This window comes from Fukomys damarensis, unplaced genomic scaffold (assembly GCF_012274545.1).
Source record: "Fukomys damarensis isolate Sample0158 unplaced genomic scaffold, DMR_v1.0_HiC HiC_scaffold_11, whole genome shotgun sequence".
Taxonomy (NCBI): domain Eukaryota; kingdom Metazoa; phylum Chordata; class Mammalia; order Rodentia; family Bathyergidae; genus Fukomys; species Fukomys damarensis.
Window position 1 is genome coordinate 5552887 of NW_022900923.1, and position 18449 is coordinate 5571335.

At 39.7% G+C, this 18449-nt stretch overlaps 1 protein-coding gene across 1 annotated transcript in view; it reads left to right on the top strand.

Moving 5' to 3' along the window:
- Ush2a (usherin) overlaps positions 1 to 18449 on the top strand; it is a 678059-nt gene that overhangs the window by 111575 nt on the left and 548035 nt on the right. The window contains exons 9-10 of the mRNA XM_033762039.1: positions 131 to 326; positions 3552 to 3682. Of these exons, the coding sequence (XP_033617930.1) occupies positions 131 to 326; positions 3552 to 3682 (327 nt within the window). The remainder of the gene's footprint in view (positions 1 to 130; positions 327 to 3551; positions 3683 to 18449) is intronic.

Genomic DNA, 18449 nt, shown 5'->3' on the forward strand with positions numbered 1-18449 from the left:
AAAAAAAAAATAAAAGGAGCTCTGGATTCAAAGTCATGAATATTAACTTTAAATTTAGCAAAGTGAAGTGTTTACAAATTTTCAAAAGCCGCAGCTTTATGTGTGTTCTGATGTCACTTCTTTGCTCCAGTGCGACCGGTGCCTGCTTCTGTACAACGCCAAGCCTTTCCGCGCAGGGGATCCAGCGCGCGCGTTCAGCTGCAAACCCTGTCAGTGCCACAGCCACGCGGAGAGCTGCCACTACGACGCCTCGCTGGACCCCTTCCCCCTAGAGCACGGCAGGGGCGGAGGCGGGGTGTGCGACGCCTGCCAGCACAACACGGCAGGTACGGCCCGCACCTGGGGTACCTTAGCTCCCCTCACGCGTGGGCTTTCGGAAACCAGCGCCAGTGCCTTGGATCTTCCTAGTTACAGATTCAGGCAGTTTTAGAAATAGCGCTCTAGTCCTGAGCTGTATCTTTTCAGGAAAAGATTTCTTCTGAAGGGTTCCCACTGTCTGACCAAACCACAGATGAGTTCTTCGCGGAGTGTTTCTTGTGTATTCGCGCCGTGCATGTTTCTCCTTAACGTCTGCTTGCTCACACAGAGGTGTTTCTGCTTTGTTCAGATTTGGCCTCGAACTGAAAATCTCGGATGCTGTCTTAAAACACCAGTTAAAGACAGAGGATGAACACTAGTCTCGTTCTAAACCGCAGAGCACTTGGATTAGTATTTAAAATTATTACTTTCTGAGGGGCAGTAATTTAAGAGCAGAAACAAATAACATCTGAATTTGAAAACATGGCAGCCAGAATCTGATGAATCTGAAACAGCTGCTTGGAAGCAAGAAGGCGTTTACTAGGAGACATCAGACCCTCCTTGGTTCTGTGTGGAGAGAGGAAGATGGATAACAGAAGAAATGTTCCTGTCTCTGATTTTTGGATAGCGCGCAGGTGGACTGCCCAAGGGACAGTTTGGGAGCTGTGAGAGAAGGGCCAGGATGGCAACTTCAGGAGGCGTTAGCCAACAGGGGCTAGAGTAACATTTCCAGAGAGCAAAACTTGCAGAGGAGGAAGGAGGGAGACAGGGGATGCCCTTGAAGAACCGATAAAAGGAAAGATGGCCAGGGGTGAGAAAAGAAGGCAGGGTGTAAGGCAAGGGTGAACCAGAAGGGCGCTGTAACTAGTGATAGAAAGTCTGGCTTGCATGACTGTACTCTGCATCCTGGGGAGCTGAAATGGCAGGATCCACAACTTTGTGCCCAACTTGGACAAATTAATGAGACTCTGTCTCAAAGAAAGACAGATGGAAAGGAAAGAAAAAAGGAAAGAAAGAAAAGGAAAGGAAAAAAAGAAAGATAAGGTGCAACATAGAGTAAAAGCCTTGGGTTCAATCCCCAGAACTAGACAAAAAGGGTCTGACATGTCCTAGAGTCAATGAGATGCCACAGAAAGTTTTTGTATATTTAAGGCACATAATCAGTTTTGTGTTTTTGGAAGATTCGTTTGGCTATAGTTTAGAGAAGGGATTGGAGACAGTCAAGCAGAATTTGAAAAAAATGAGTTTGCTGCAATCATCCAGGAGGGAAATAACGTTGAGGTACTTTTAAACAAGACCAGTTACCCAAGAGATATTTAGGATGCAGGCATGAGAGCTTTGGTCAGCAGAGGACAGGAAAGGGGGCGGAGGTGGGTCTGGACTGAGCCTGAGGACTTCAGCTGAGCAGCAGGGTCTGTGGTGGCCCTGGCCATTGGTGAAGACCCAGAAGCATTCAATTGCAGAAGACAGACTGTGCTGTTGTGGACCTGTCTACAGTGTGTTCCCAAGAGACAGGACAGAGCCCCCTTGGGCACTTGGCGGCTGTTCTAAAATTCTGCCATGCTAGGAAAGTCTTTCTCGGAGCCTCACTAGAGGTCTGAATCCCCTGTGTACTTTATAGCACCTTACGTTTCTCACAGAGAGTAGGTGTGTATTTATTTCTAGTGTAGTTTGCTGAAGGTCCATCTTACCCAATGGGCTAAAGAAAGTTCTCTGACAACAAATGCAGAGAACATTGTGCCTTTTCTTACTGTTACATTCCTGAGCGGCTACCGTAATGCTTGGGACCTCATAATTACTTACTAAATATTAAATTGATAACAAAAGACATTAGGTAAGAAATACAGATTTGAGAGTTTTCAGCACATATAAATGCAAATATTTTGCAAATATAGCTCCATGTACATTTTAATTAACATATAACCAATACCCATTAGAATATTAATTTTCAGTTGTTTATGTTTTATTTCCATTCCCATAATTTCCCTTCCAAAAATGCCTTGGTTTTAACCTAGCAGTTGCATTAACATAATTTTTATTCAGCTTTATCAAGATTCTATCCTCATGGCTAAAATAATTTTTGAAGGTTTTATAAATGTTTCTTTTTTCAGTTTAATAGCACACGTGTGAAGCATGTAATGTTTAAATCCATTGGGGGGAAGTTGGTACCACATTAGGTCAATTTGAGTAAGACATTTTTGTTTAAAGGGCAAATTGATAGCTTTGAGCTTTATTCCAGCTTATATCAGTGTCTGCTACTTACATTTGCTTTACATTTTCCTGTTGGGTGGAGTTTTTTGTGATGTAAGATAGTAAGGGGAATTGCCATTTAATAAATTGTACCAATAGGAGTTCCCTGATATATCTAATAAGTCAGGCTATTCTAACATTTATTATAAAAATTATTTGGTATATCTAAAATGATGTATTTCTGGGGGTTTTTTGTTTGTTTTGTTCTTGTTGTTGTTGTTTGGTTTTTGAGGCAGGGTCTCACTATGTAAGTGAAACTGACCTAGAACTCACTGTGTAGCCCAGGCTGGTCTGGAACTCACAGCAGTCTTCCTGCCTCAGCCTCCCGAGTGCTAGGATTACAGGCGTGCACCGCCACACCCAGTGATGTATTTGTTTTGATGTTGAAATAAAAAATAATGCTCCCTAACACAAGCATTTGCTTTTTATCATATTAAATATTTACTAATCTATTGTATTGAGAGCATCCTCCAACTTTACAAGATTTAATTTTGCAGGGCTGGGGATGTAGCTCAGTAGCGATACCCCTGCTTCACAAGCACAAGGCCCTGAGTTTGATCCCCGTATCAAAATAAAAAACCAAAAGCAAGATCTAGTTTTGGAATATTTCTAGTACTACCAACCAAGTTGCCTCAATCTTGGTATCATCTACAACACGTGTAGGAATTTCTCATATTTGATTTATGTGAAGGAGTTGGCCCTAGAAACAAAGTTCTAAGTTAAGATACATTTAAAAAATGGATGGGCCCCTGCAAAGCGTCGCCTTTTAGTGGAGCGGTTTTATGTAGCAGATGGGAGTTTAATGAAGTAAAGCACAGTTTGTAACAGGTTCATTGTTTCATATGCTCTGGATCACTAAACTGGCAGGTACAGATGAGAGGTGCATTGAAAAGGGGGTCCCGAAATTGTGGAATTCCCTCAAAGGAATAGAGCCTTTAATTTTGAATTATGCAGCTGATTTTAATGAATTGGGAGTCATAATGCATAACCTTTGCCCGACACAGGAAGGAACTGTGAGCTGTGCCAGGATTACTTTTTCCGACAAGTTGGTGCTGACCCCTCAGCCGTGGATGTTTGCAAACCCTGCGACTGTGACGCAGTGGGCACCAGGAACAGGAGCCTCTCCTGCGACCAGGTTGGTTCTCAGCACTGAAGGTAAAGAATTCCTCTCCCTGCCCAAAGCCAGCTTGGGAGCTCCTCTCCACGTGGACTCACAGGCTGCATTTACCAGGACAGAGGTCCACTGTGCCTTTGCTCTTCGATGGTCTCTCCCAGGGGGTCCTGTCCTGTGTCTGTAACACACAGGCACCTCCAGGGCCGCCCTTGCTCTCGGGAAGGGGGAATCTAGTGTTTATTTTTGTAAATGTCAAAAAAAAAAAAAATCAGAGGATGGGGCCTCCAACTCAACTGCGAAGTCAGTCAAGCGTGAATCTTAGGGTTACTGGTGACGTGAACAGTAAGAACAGTAAGAACAGTTTCGCTGCAAGTCTGTAAAGGCGCGGGGTAGCAAAATCCACTTCTGTGGCAATCCAAATGCAAGTTATAAGAGCCATGATTGTAATTTCTTCTTCCAGCTTGTTTCTCAACTCAGGAGTACAATGAATCTCTGTATTTTTTAGATATTTTGATTCCCTACACCATAAATATTAATTTCTGACCTGTGTGATTGCAGAGTCTAGCTGATCTCGGTCCGTATCTCTTCCTCTGTTCTCCAGCCTCTCTCTCTCTCTCTCTTTCCCTCCCCTTCCTCCTCCACTGTCCTTCCTTCCTTCTTCAGATTTAAAGATACATGGAAAAACACTTCATTTTATTATTTATTAGTGTTTATTAACTCTATAAAATATTGAGCATTGACGTAATGTTGCATATACGCCTATAACATATTTTGATCACATTCACCCTTCTACCCTTCCTTCCACCCGTCCACATCCCTGCTATGCCTTCCTCCTCACTCTGTAATGCTGTCCTAGTGTCCCTTCTACTTTTGTGCTGGTTTTTATTACAAATTGTAGAGAAAACATGAGATGCTTGACTTTATGAATCTGGCCTATTTTGTTTAGCCTCAGGATCTCTGATTCTGTCCATTTTCCTTCAGATTGTATAATTTTTCTCTTTGCGGCTAAACAATACTCCATTATGTGCCTATGTCCTATTTTCCTGATCCATTCACCCTTTACTGGGTACCTAAGCTGGTTCCATGTCTTGGCAATTGTGAATTGTGCTGCAGGGAATGTGAGTATGCAGGGACCCCTCCGAATGGTGACTTCACATCCTTTGTGTATAGAATAGGAAGTCTGTAACTGGGTCCTGTGGGTTCTCTTGTAGTTTCTTGAGGAACCTTCATGCTGGTTCCCATAGGGGCCATCCCTTCCCACCAGCAGCATAGCAGGGCCATTCCCGCCCCCAATCCTTTAATGGTTTTGTAATCTTTGTAATCATTTGTAATCTTGGTGATAGCCCTTCTGGCTGGCGTGACATGGAATCTCAATGGGGTTTTAGCTTTTGTTTCCCCAGTGGCCAGAGATGTTGATAAACTTTTGCATATACTAACTGGCCACTAGCACTTCTTTTGAGAAGTATTTGCTCTCGTTTGCACTTTTATTGATTGGAGTATTTGGTTATGGATTTTTTTAGTTCTTTATATATTCTAATATTAATCATATCATAAAATAAAAGTAGCTGGCAAATATTTTTTTTCTCATTCTGCGGGCTGTCTTTTCACACTGCTGATTCTTTGCTGTGAAGAAGCCTTTTAATTTGGTGTAGTCTCATTTGTTGATCAGAAGCTCCATTTTTAAAAATAGGTTATCATCAGTAGAAGTTCTTCTCTGTTCTCAGTGAAAATTGTGAAAATGGATAAAGGAAAAATTTATGTCGAAGAACCAAATCAACAAGTGTATTCATTTTTAAAAAGTACATGTTGTTATAAATAATTGAAAGTACAGTGGCTGGGAGCAAAAATCACAGTTCAGTCACAGAACAGTCCTTAAAAGGCCCAGTATCAATATAATAAGTGGAAGCCAAAATGTTTCTCATGTAACTTTCGGCATAAAATTGCTGAAGGGTAAAAAGAATGATTAAGGCAATTTCTACTATTTCCACTGTATGCTTCTGAGGGCCTGTTTTCTCAGAAAGTCTTAGTAAATTTTCTATGTATTGCTCTATGGGATCTGGCCCCATCTTCATCGGTCTGATGTTCACACATCTCTCGTGGGCTTTCAGCACAGCCTTTGCTTGTCATTCCAGTCTCAACTCAAATATCTTGCAATAGCTTCACTAACTGTCTATCACATATCATGCCCCAGTCAAGGTCTTTACCTTGCCCGTTGTCATTTCATCACGGTCTTGCTGAAAATCATCTGCTTGTTCAGTTCTTTTCCTTCTCTCTGTTCAACATACACAGAGGAGTTACAGTCATATAATAGCTCCCAATAAATATTTGTTAAAAATGTTCACTAAAGGAAGAGAGGTGTTATCTGAGCACTGACCTCAGAGATTACTTTTCAAGTTATTTTTGTTGAGAAATCATATTTGTGCATCTTTATGGCTAGAGAATGGTAATTTGAGTAACCAGAGTAAGAAGCATTTCCAACTCTTTTAATATTATGTTTTTGGAACTCTGTGCTCTTATAGTCATATTATAATATATAATAAATAGTTCTACTCAGTAGTTACCTACTGATCTTTAGAAAACTCAGAACTAATTCTCTCTGTGTTCTGGTGCCACATGCTACTTATTCCCAACCCCCTCTGCCCTTACCCTTCCCAGTCTTTAGTTGACCACTGTTGTAGGTCATTCCTCTCTGAGACCAACATTTCAGGTTCCACGGATGAGAGAGAGCAAATGGTGTCTGCCTTCCTGTGCCTGGCTTATCTCACTTAACATAATAGCCTTCAGTCCCTTACACGATGGTGCAGATGACAGGTTTCCATTCTTCTTTATGAGTAATGCTCCCTGGTGCATATATGACACATTTTCTGTATTTGTCCACTGATGGGCATCTTGTTGATTGCATATTTTAGCTGTTGTGTTAGTTTCATTTTTTTTTTCAGCACTGAGGATGCAACCCTGTACCTGGCACATATTAGGTAATTGCTTTACCATTGAGCTACAACCTCAGATCTCCATATTTTGGCTATTATGAAGAGTGCTCCAATAAACATGTACTTCTTTAGTATATTGATATCATTTCTTTTAGATGAATATCCAGAAGTGGGATAACTGGAACACATGGTAGTTGGTAGTTTTATTTTTAGTTTTTTGAAGAGCCTCTCTTCTGTTTTCCATAATGAATACCCTAATTTACATTCCCATCAACAGTTTATAAGAGTTCCTCCTTCCCAACACTCTTACCACAATTTGTTATATTTTTTATAGTCATGTCTAGTTTGGGGAAAATAGGATCTTATTATAGTTTTGATTTGCATTTCTCTGATAGCATCCTAGTGAACATTTTTTCATATAAGTGTCGAACATTTATTTATCTTCTTTTGAGAGTGTCTATTTAGTCATTCAATTTTAAACTAGATTATATTTTTTGATATTAAGCTTGTGGAGTTTCTCCTATGTTCTGGTTATTAATCCTTCATTAGATGAACCATTGCAGATATTTTTTCTTGTTTTAGAGGTCATCTTTTAATTCTGTCATTTTCTCTGCTGTTCAGAAGCTTCTTAGGCTGATATAATGCCATCTGTCTCTTTCTAGGTTTTTTTGCCTTAATCTTCAGGTTCCTACCTAAAACAGTATCACCTGTGCCCATGTATTATTGACCATGCCTTTTCCTCTAGCAGTTTCAGAATTTTAGGAGCCAGGTTGAGATGATTGATCCACTTCAAGTTGATTTTTGTGTCCAGTGAAAGGATCCAGTTTTGTTTTTCTGCATCTATATAATTTTGACAGTATTATTTGTTGAAAAGCCTGCCTTTTCTCTACCGTGTGTTCGTTTTGCTTTTGTTGAAAATCAGTTGAGTGTGTGACTGTAGATTGATTTCCAGGCTCTCTGTTATGTTCTGCTGGGCTGTTTTTCTCTTAATGTGCCTCTCTCATGCTGGTTACTATAGTTCACAGTGTTTTCACATCAGTTGTGATGGCTCCAGCTTTATTGTTTTTGCTCAGGATTGCTGTGACTACTATGGATATTTTGTAGCTCCACGTCAATTTTAGGATTTTTAAAACTCTCTGTGAAGAAAGTTATTGGCATTTTGATAGGAATTTCCCTGAATCTTTGAAATGCTTTTCCTAGTAAGGTAATCTTAACAATATTAATTCTTTGAGTCCATGAACTTGGGATAGTGACCCATGTGTGTGTGTGTGTGTGTGTGTGTGTGTGTGTGTCCTCTATAATTTCTTTCATTAATATTTCATAATTTTCATTGAAAGAGATTTTTCACTTCTTTGGGTGAATATTTTGTTTTATACCTATTATTAATTGGATTGTTTTTAAAGTTTGTCTTGCAAAACTTCATTATTGGAGTTCAAAAATACTATTTTTATATTGATTTTGTTTCCTGCAACTTTACTGAGTTTATCGTTTCTAATAGTTTTTTTGTTTGTTTGTTTTGTTTTGTTTTTTTGGATGGGGTAATTTAGTGGCAGTTTTTCTTTCTGCACTGTGAATGTATTGTCTCATTTTCTTCTGGCCTATAAGGTTACTGCTGAGAAATCTGCTGTTAGCCTCATGAGCACTCCCTTATACATGAGCTGCAGCTTTTCTTGTGCTGTTTTTAGAATTTTCTCTTTGTCTTTTACAACTAACATTTTTACTCTAATATGTCTTGGAAAAGGCCTATTTTGGTTGAATCAAATTTGGGTTCTTTGAGTTCCTTGCATATGAATATCCTTATCTCAGTCAAAATTGAGAAGTTAGAGCTATTATTTCATGAAATGGATTCTCAATTATTTTTCATCTTTTCATCATCTTCTAAATTTGCCACACTGTAAATATTTCTTTGCTTGATAGTGTCACGTGGGGTTCACTGGATATCTTCATTCTTTTTTTCCTTTATCTTTTCATCTGACTGAGTTAATTCAGAAGACCTCAAGTTCAGAAAATTCATTCTTCTGCTTGTTCTCTTGTAGAAACTTTGTATTGCATTTTTATAGCATTGATTGTAATTTTGGGGTCTAAGATTGTTGATAGGTTATTTTTGGTAGTATCTCTCTGTTTGGTGAGTTTTTATTCAAATCCTGATTTCTTTGTGTTTTTTTTTTTGTACTATTAATCTGTAATATCTTGGATCCCATCACTTTAGGACGATTATTTTGAATTCTTTTCAAGGCATGACATAGATTTCCTTCAATTGGGATATATATTTCTGGAGAAGTATTGTCTTTAGAAATGTCATGTTCTTTTTACGTTTCTTGTGTCCTTATGTTGATGTATGCACATCTAATATAATAATCAGATGATTCCAATTTTGTGGAGCAATTATTGCAGGAAAATTTTTTTTGTTTAAATGGAATATAGGGTTTCATTTGGGAATATCGTTTGATTTTGATTATAGGGAAACTCAGAGGTGTAGTTTCTGTATGATTCGTTCTCTGGGTGTGTGATTTCAGAAGTGTCTATGGGTACCTCCAGATGGTAGCATTTCATGAACTTAGTTGTATGATTTTGCAGTGCCCATAGGCCTCCTTAGGTGTGTCCTTGTATTCCACACAGGCCAGAACCACTGGTACTGGGTTTACGGCTATACAGGATGTGGAGAAGAATATATCCAGATCCTTAATAGCAAACCCAGGGGATGCCAAAGGTTGTGATACAAGTAGCTATGTTCCCTGGCAAAAGTAAAGAGAAACCAGATCACTTACCATTGCCAGAGATTCTAAGTCATAAAATCACTCTGGGAAAAATGGAAGGAGAGCTTTTGCAAATGGCAAGGGGAAAGCAGGGGATTTAGCTTAGTGGCACACCTGCCTCACAAACACAAGGTCTTGAGTTCAATCCCCAAACAACAACAACAAAAATGGCAAAGGGACCAAGAGATGGGAAGAACAGGGAAGGATTAGAGGAGAAGGAGATGAAAAAAAAATGTAAGATGTGTTACGTGTGTGTACCAGCTCACCACAATAAAGGTAATCAACAAACGCTGACTAAAACCTTTAAAAATTAAAAAATGCATATCCCCAGATGGAAGAAAAACCACTCTGGAAAACTGATTAGGTGTCATAGATTTCTGTCCCTGGGACAGAATATCTGACTACTACAACTTAAAAGAGAAGGAATATATTTTGCTTACAGTTTCCAGTGGTTTCCACCCACAATTGATTGTCTCTAAGGCAGAAAGGGGATGGTAAAATGTCTGGGAGAGGGTAGCAGCCCACTTCATTGCAGTGAGGAAGCAGAAACAAGTGGAGGAGGAGCCTGGTCAAAGAACACAGCCTTCCAGATCCACCTCCAAACAGGCTCCATTTCCCAACAGCACCTGAGCTTCTGGACCCCAAATGCACAACTACGCTCATGGGCACAGACAGCCATGACCCAGTCACCTCCCTAGCATGGGCCTTTTGGGGGACAAAGCCATTAGTACAAACCCTAACAGGAAGTTTAAAACCCAAACACACTCTTATCAGCAGTAGTTCCAACAACTGCTGTCTTGGGCTTTTAACCCAAAGAAATGAAATGTACGTCATTAAAACCTGAATACATGCTTTAGTAGTAGTTTTGTTTGCAACAAACATTGCAGGTTATAGAAAAGAGTATCGCTATGACTAAATACCTACAAATTACACAGGGCACATCCCTGGTTTTCAATCTGTGCTGTTGTACATAAGAAGTAAGTAACGGGAGGAGATTGGGTGAAGCATACACAGCAGGTCTCGCTAATATCTCAGCAACTTCCATTGAAGTTGTAGTCATTTCAAATTAAAAAGCTCCTTTACACACAGAGAAAGAAATGAGTTATAAGGGCATCACCAGAAATTAACATTTAGCAGACAATTCAAAACTGACTTAAAAATCTCAGGGAAAGGCATTTAAAAAAAAAAGACTTAAGATCCAATTCTAACCACACTACCACTCAGCTACGTAGGTTACTAGTTTTGTACTGATGGTGAGAATGTTAGCACTCACAGCCAATACTTTATATCCAACCAAAGAACGGTTATGAGACAGAGACCATTAAAACCAAGAAACAGTGACCAATTATGATCCAAAGAAGCAAATGTAAGACAAAATATATTGTTAAACTATCCATTGGGTTTTATTATATTGGAAAGACAAATTCCAAATAGATGTTTGTTGATTAGCTTTTATTCTTTTCACGTCAAATCAAAAGCACTTTTGAATAATAATTACATTACCATAATGATGTCAGTTTTGTCTGTATTGTGCATAAAATTCAGCTCATTAAGAGTGGAAAACATAGCACCTACCAAATGAAAGATGGGCACCATCAGTCTGAGCCATCCATACTTGATGTAAACTTGGAGATGATGAATAAAAAGGAGAAGCAGAAAAAGTGAAAAGCTTCACTGGCAAACTTGCAAAGAAAGATCAATAGATATTTTTATTTTTTATTTTAATTATAAACTGAATCATTATTGGTACATTTTGGATATGTAATACAGTTACATTCATCACTGGGATTTGTGCCGTTACGTGACCCATCTTGGTTTTCCCCATTCCCCTAGCCTCCCTCCCTCTGGGGTGTCCCTAATTACAAATACTTTGTTTCTGTTGTTTTCCTTTTCTCTTAATTTTTCTCTTCCCTTTTTACCTTTCCTCTACCCCTCCCATTTGCCCAATACCTTTAGACCTTTTCTTCCTATTACAAAATATCAATTATACATTCTGACCCTTATTTACACTTCCAGTTTATCACACCAGAGAAAGTATACGGTATTTACACGCATGTGTCCTATTAACGTCTCTTAAGAGTATGTCCTCAGTGTGCATCCACTTAGCTATAAATGTCTCTAGTTTCTCATTGTTTATGGCTGAGTAGTACTCCATTTTATAAGAAAACCACATCTTCGGTATCCAGTCTCCAGTTGATGGGCAATCAGGTAATAGATATTTTTACATAGGTTTTTAGAGTTGTGCAAACAACCAGCTGAAAACTGAATATATATGTATACACATTTATACAATAGAATTGTGTTATATTATAATTAATGTTTATATTTTAATGTGTAATAGATATATGATAAAATATGTTACATGATAGTATATCATAGATAACACGATGTATCCATCAGTGCTTACTGGAGAAACAGATTTAAAGCAAGATATACAAATATATATATAAAGATGGGTTTACAATGGCCACCCTCAGAGTCAGGTATGGAAAAACACAGAAGAACCATCTGTGCGCAGGACCCACAGGGTCCAGTTAAAGACCTGGAGCTTATGGACGTGCTCTGTGCAAGTCCTTAGCAGGGGTCTGAAGGAGCCGGGGGACGACGTCCAGGGTGAAGGCGAGGACCAGAGCTCCTCTGAAGAGACAGAAGCAGCCTCGCTTCTTCATTTCTCCTTTACTCGTTCTGGCCACGAGCCTCCCGGTGGGGAGGGGGGAGTCTCCTACACCCAGATCTGTGCTGAGCCAGTTTAGCTGGGAGCTTCTTACTCAAGTTGACACAGTCAACTATGACACAGACATATCACAAAATAAACAAGCGGTATATAATCATATATTCTATATGTGTGCCTTAAAATATGCAGTAATTCATATGTAACCTGCTATATACAATGAATGTTATATATGTTATATATTAAATGAAACATTTCAGGAAGTAACCAGATGCTTTTGTCCTAAGACTGAGAAGAAGAGTCCATGCCCTGTCTACTTCTCTTCGGTATTTTATTCCAAGTTCTAGCCAGGTAAATTAGGCAAGAAAATAAAACTACTCTGATAGGAGAGAGAGAAATAAAACTCACTCTATTTACTTATGACATTAATTGTATATTAAAAACCCATAGGAATCCATTAAAAACTATGAGATTTGATAGATGCATTTCATAAGTTTGCAGCATATAAGATCAGTACACAAAACCAGTTGTATGTTTGTACATCTGAAATTACCAATCTAAAAATAAAATTAATTAAACAACTTCATTTAAAACAGCATCAAAGGCATAAAATGCTTAAGAATAAATTTAAGCCACGTTTGGTGGCACAGTCCTGAAATCCCAGCACTCTGGAAGTCTGAGGCAGGAGGGCTGCAAGTTTGAGCCCTGCCTGGGCAACGAAGTCACTTAGCAAACCCTTGTCTCAAAAACAAAAATAAGAAAAGGGAGACGTGGTCAGTATGAAGGCCCTGAGTTCAGTCTTCAGTACAAAACAAATTTAATTGATTTATTAAAGGTGCAACAGTTATATGATGAAAACTACAAATATTGAACTAAAGAAAATCTAATAGACATCTAATGATATTTATTGTATCAGAAGATTTAATATTTATAAGATAGAAACATTCTCCAGGTTGTCTACAGCTCCAGTGTCTCCTTTTAAGCAAGAGCCCAAGTGGCTTCTTTTCAGATATTGATAAAATGATGAAAGCTAAGGGACTCACGTATGTCTGTAATCCAGAGATTGAGAAGCTGAGGCAGGAGAATTACAAGTTCAGCTGGGCAATTTAGTAATTTAGCAAAAACTTGCCTCTATGAAAGATTTTTAAAGGGTGGGGAGGTAGATCAATGCAAGACCCTGGATTTAATCCTCAGACACACACACACCACTCTCCAAAATCATCCCAGAGAAGAACAGCAGAGTTCAAACACTCACACTCTGCTACCCAACCTTGCTGTAAAACCACACTAATCCAGAGAGTGATTCTGCTAAAAGAGTGGCCGTATGGCTCACCGTGCTGCCATGGAGTGGGAGTCTAGAAACAGAAACTCTTGCTTTTGTAGAAAACTGAGTTTTGATGAGTGCACCAGGAAATTCAGCAGAGAAACCACAGTGTTTATAATCAGTGTCTCTGGGACAACTGTGTATCCACACTCAAATTCATGAAGTGGGATCCCTGTCTCATCCCGTCCACTTTGACTCAAGGTAGAATGAAGGACTAAATGCAAGAGCTAAAATAATAAGACTCTGGGGAGAACATACCTTTTTACATATGACCCTAAAGCATAAGCCACAAAAGGAAAAAAATGGGTAAATTAAACTTTGTAGAATTAAAAACATCTGTGTTTTAAAGTGCAGCATTAAGAAAATGAAGAAACAACCCAAAGAATAAGAGAAGCTATGTCTAATGCATAGGACAAGAAACTTGTGTCCAGTGTCTGTCACGTATCTTGATAGCTGAATGTTAAAAAGCGATCTAAATAAAAAAGAATAAAGAATCTGAACAGCTATTTCCTGAACCTAATGAAAGTGTGTGAATGGCTCACCAGCATATCAGGTGGGTGATGGCATCAGGCTCCAGGGAAATGCACATCGGACCACAGTGGAGTCTGCTCTCGCCCCCAGGCGTGGCCGCCACTCTAAGGGCTCGCAGGAAGAGGCACCAAATGGGGGATGCGGGGGCTCCCCAGACACCGCTGGAGAACTGGGAGACCAAGTCCTTGAGGCAGAGCTGCCTGTGGCCCAGAGGTTCCACTCCTCTGTCTGCAGCCAAGCGAATGAGAACATGGGTCTCTGCCAGAGCTCTCTCTGCATGCATAGCCACATTCTTACTCAGCGTCAAGATGTGGACACAATCTAAGTGTGCACTGGGTGCCGAGCGGACAAATCCAAGGTGATACCACACGCACTGGAATGCTGTCCGGCAGTAACAGAGAAAGGTACGCAGGTGCGCAGGACCACACGTCCTGAAGGCACAGAAATGGAACCAGAGGAAGGGAGGGAGGGAGGATGCAGGCCTTTTATTAATGCTTCTGTACGTTATTTATCCACGTGCAAAAATCTAGGTTAAGTGGGAAAGACATGCTTTCGAATGTTAATCGTGTCATTTTAAAAGCATTCTCCTTTTTCTTAAATTTGTTTAATCTTCCCAAATCTGCTCTGTTGATATTTTTTTATAGTCAGACAAAGAGAGCTTTCATTAAATTTTATAAGTTGTCAGAGCTACCTAAGAATATGAATGTAGATAAAAATGAAAGTTCATGAATTTAAAAGCTTTGCATTGTCTGTATTTCAGCCATATTCATCCTTTCCTTAATTTTTATTTTCTCATGTCCTAAGTTCAAAGACAAAGCGGATGGATTATTGGTACTCATGAAAATACTGTGTCAAATATACATCGCCTAAACAATGTTATAAAAGACTTCTAAAATGTTTACTGTCATTCTTAATGGGGTAACAGGATACACACTAAAAAAGTTGTCAACAACGTCAGAATTATAAACTATAAAATTGAACTCAAGGACATTTTTAAAATTCATGCACTTGCCATCCTTAATAATATTAGGGAGCTACAAGGAAATTAGGCAGTAGTTCAAGTCTCATTTTGTTATAATAACTTAGGAATTGAGCCAGCCCAAAATGACCTGAGTGACTGTGTTGTATGCTCTGTGTTCTGGAAGGGAAATTTCCCTTTGGCACTTGTCATTGGAAACTCAATCCAATCTCATAAGATATGGCATGTTTGCTTTATTCTTCTGTAAGAAAAATTGTAATTCTTCCTTGTGTGAAGGCCAAGATTTTGAGAATGGCATGAAGTAATGCTCTGAGTCACTGGATCCTAAAAATACTCATGCCAAAGTCAAGACAGAACAACTAACCCATAATAACAATATTAATATTAATAGGGGAGAGGAAAATGAAGAGTAATCAGGATTATTGAGGGGTTCCTAATATAGACATTGGACTGTAGGGCTGATGTGTGAACCAGGGGATCTGGGTACACCTTTATGTGGTGTGCAGGACTTCTTTGATGTGTTTTTCATTCTTTCTGTTATTTTCCTCCCCTTATTTTATATTTGTGAAGCATGCATTTCAGTACTTTCATCAGATCCAAAATGGATGCATGGGCCAATTAATGGCAATTGACTGCACTGTGATAGGAGGTCCGTTTCTCTAGATCAGGCTCAGGTTTTAGTACCAGTCTATATAAGGTGAGTTCTAGGACACCAGGTGTGTCCTTGCTTCCTTGAACTCAGCGCATGAGTTTTTTCACATGCATCCTTGGCTGGACCTTGACCATCTTTTCTCTTTTCCTCATCTAGTGTAATTTAAGTCTTTGTGAACCAGACAGAGCCCCAGACCAGGAGGATCTTTTTCCCTGTGCCCTGAGGTGTCTGGAGAAGGATCTGAGTCCACATTCTGGTGCCTCTATCTTGAGTTCCTTCTCTGCTCCTAACCCTGGGGGAAGTAAACTCTCTGGCTCCAGTCTGTCCTCCCATGCTCCTGCCTCTCCACATGCCTGTGTCCTGGAGACCTACACTAGCCAGCTCCCCAGAGGCTGTGAAGAGCAAAATGAGAGCCCTGAGCACATGTCCAGATATATCTAGACAGCATTTAAAAGATATTGTATGAGTGTTTTCCTGCTTGGAATTTCCTCCACCCCTGCTGCCTTCAGCCTAACTTTGGTGTGTTTGGTATGTTTTTAGTGGGAAGATCCTGATTCTGGAAGTCTAGGGTAAGCACTGGAGAAAGTTCCCAGCATGATGGCAGTGATGCTGGTAGATGGGCAGTGGCCCATTGGGACCAAGGAGCAGGAACCCTGTTATGCAAGAAGTGTAGATGGGAGAAGCTGGGAGCAGGAACACAGAGGGAGGAGATGGAAGTGTTCACTTACACACATGTGGGGGGAGGTGTGCACTTACACATGCATACACTTGGTCACATGTGGGTTCACATTGCCCCATGGACTGGGACCCCATCTTTAAAACTGTTTTGCCTATTGCTGAGCCACTATGAAATTTGGGTCAAATTGCTGTGTCCTCAGTTATAAAGGGTCTCATGTAAGCAATGGTTTAAAAAAGTGAAAATAGAATACAATACGTGGGAATATAAAAGTTGGCTGAAAAGTGAAAATCTAGTTCTAAGTATATAAAAAGAAGAATGGTTGATTCGAATACTCAATGAGGCCTCAATAGACACTACAAGAGCAAAAGCACAGAAATGATTAAGAGGCATCAAAAAACAGATTAATAAAGAAGGAGACTGGAGTTGAAATGAGTTAGGTGAAATAGAAAAGCATCACTGAAGGAAGGACTGACCCATGTGAGATGGGATCATAAGGGGTAGGCACCCTGCTCTAGAAAATTCATTATTGTGCCAGGGCGAAATTTTCAAGAAAATACATTAAAAATTTGATCAGGATGCACTTTCTCGGTATAATGTACCATTTCCTATTATAGTACATGAGTGCTTTCTCGTCTGCTCAGAACTAGGTATTTGTCGTTAATTATCATAACATGTCCACATGGATTTTCTAGACCTATATGAGCTTGTACTTTGATAACTGAAGTATTTAAGTGCACAAATGAAAGACAAGGAACTCGTGTGTCATTTTTCTTCACCTGTGAGTAGCTTGACCATGAATGATGTACAGATTCTAGCTCCATGCATTAGAAGGAGGGGAAGGGAGGGTATGGAGTCTATCTACATTATTTAGAGACAGGGCAGTGTGGGCACAAGCCAGGTAGTCTCTCCTCCAGATAATTAGCTGGGCAATAACTGATTTATCCTGAGAGTGCTGAGGGCCAGAGGAGCAGAAATAGCTACAAAGATTGAAGGGTGTGAGTGAAAAAGGAGCAAAAATGAATCTGAGCTTGACAGAAAGTCAAGGGAGCTATTTAACTCCTTGGAAATGAAGTGGTCTATAATTCCATGAGGTCGAATAAAATCACAGACAGAAAGGGGGATGTTAGTGAGGAAGTGTTTATTAGATGTATAGGAAGAAAGCTCTCAGTAGGTAGGTGAGAGGGGGTCCCCAAAAGTGGGCTGCTGTCTTATCTCTCTGTCCAGAGTCTTATATAGATAAGCAGATCACTGGCCACCTGCCACAGATAGTGCCATGGCTTTCACACGACCGATTAGACTCAGGCTTTTTAATGTGGAGTTCAAAAGAGAACCAGTTACTCAGCATTTCTAAATTCCTTTAACACAGGCCCAGCTGTAGGGAGGAGTGGCTTACTCTATGTGTTCCATTGGCTTAAGTAACTGCTCTGGGCCAAAGTCCTAACTCCTATATTTTCCCATGTTTGCTTTCATATTCCTGTGTCTAGGAATCTACAGAGCTTGAGTAAACTCTTAAGCCAGTGTATGCATTATTTTCTTTGTAAAGCTGATGAACTGATTCTATCTTAGGTCTTGTGTCTTTCTAGCTACGTACTTAAAAGCTAATTGGCTAAACTGCCTTCTTACAGTACATAGATATAGATAGGTCTATAGGCAAAGACAGGTATAATAATGTTTTTTGAAAGATTCATCATTATGTCACAGTGACCCTCTGTAGATGTTTTTGTGTGATGCTGATTTAGTCAAGAGGAGAAAATAATCAATCTGCCCCCTGCTGGCCTGCCGCACTGACATGCTGGTGGCTTCCAGAAGCTCAGAGGAAAACTGGTTGGAGGATGGTAGTTGTCAAACATTCTCCAGAAGTGGAGGATATCTCAGCTCCTAGTGGCCAGAGAACCTGGCCGCCACTGTGATCTCTCCACTTGTTTCAATGTCTTGTATGTGAATGCTGCAGTGTTTGAGAAAGGCTGACACATAGGGGAAAAGCAGCTGTCACCTCCTTTGCTTTGCTAAAATCAAAGAAAAAACACATGCTAGAAATAGATGCGCCTATAAGATCATCCATTTTAGTAAAGTCAAAATGCCACCTTGTAATAAGCCCTATATTAATTTTTAAGCAAATTACAATACAAATACATTGTATAATTGTGCCATTCAGGTGACATCTAAGAAATGCTGCACTTTAGCTTGGTGACATATAGTTTTTGCATCTTTCACAAGTTAGAACTTAAACTCTTATCTTTGAGCTAGATCAATTTAACCAAGAGGG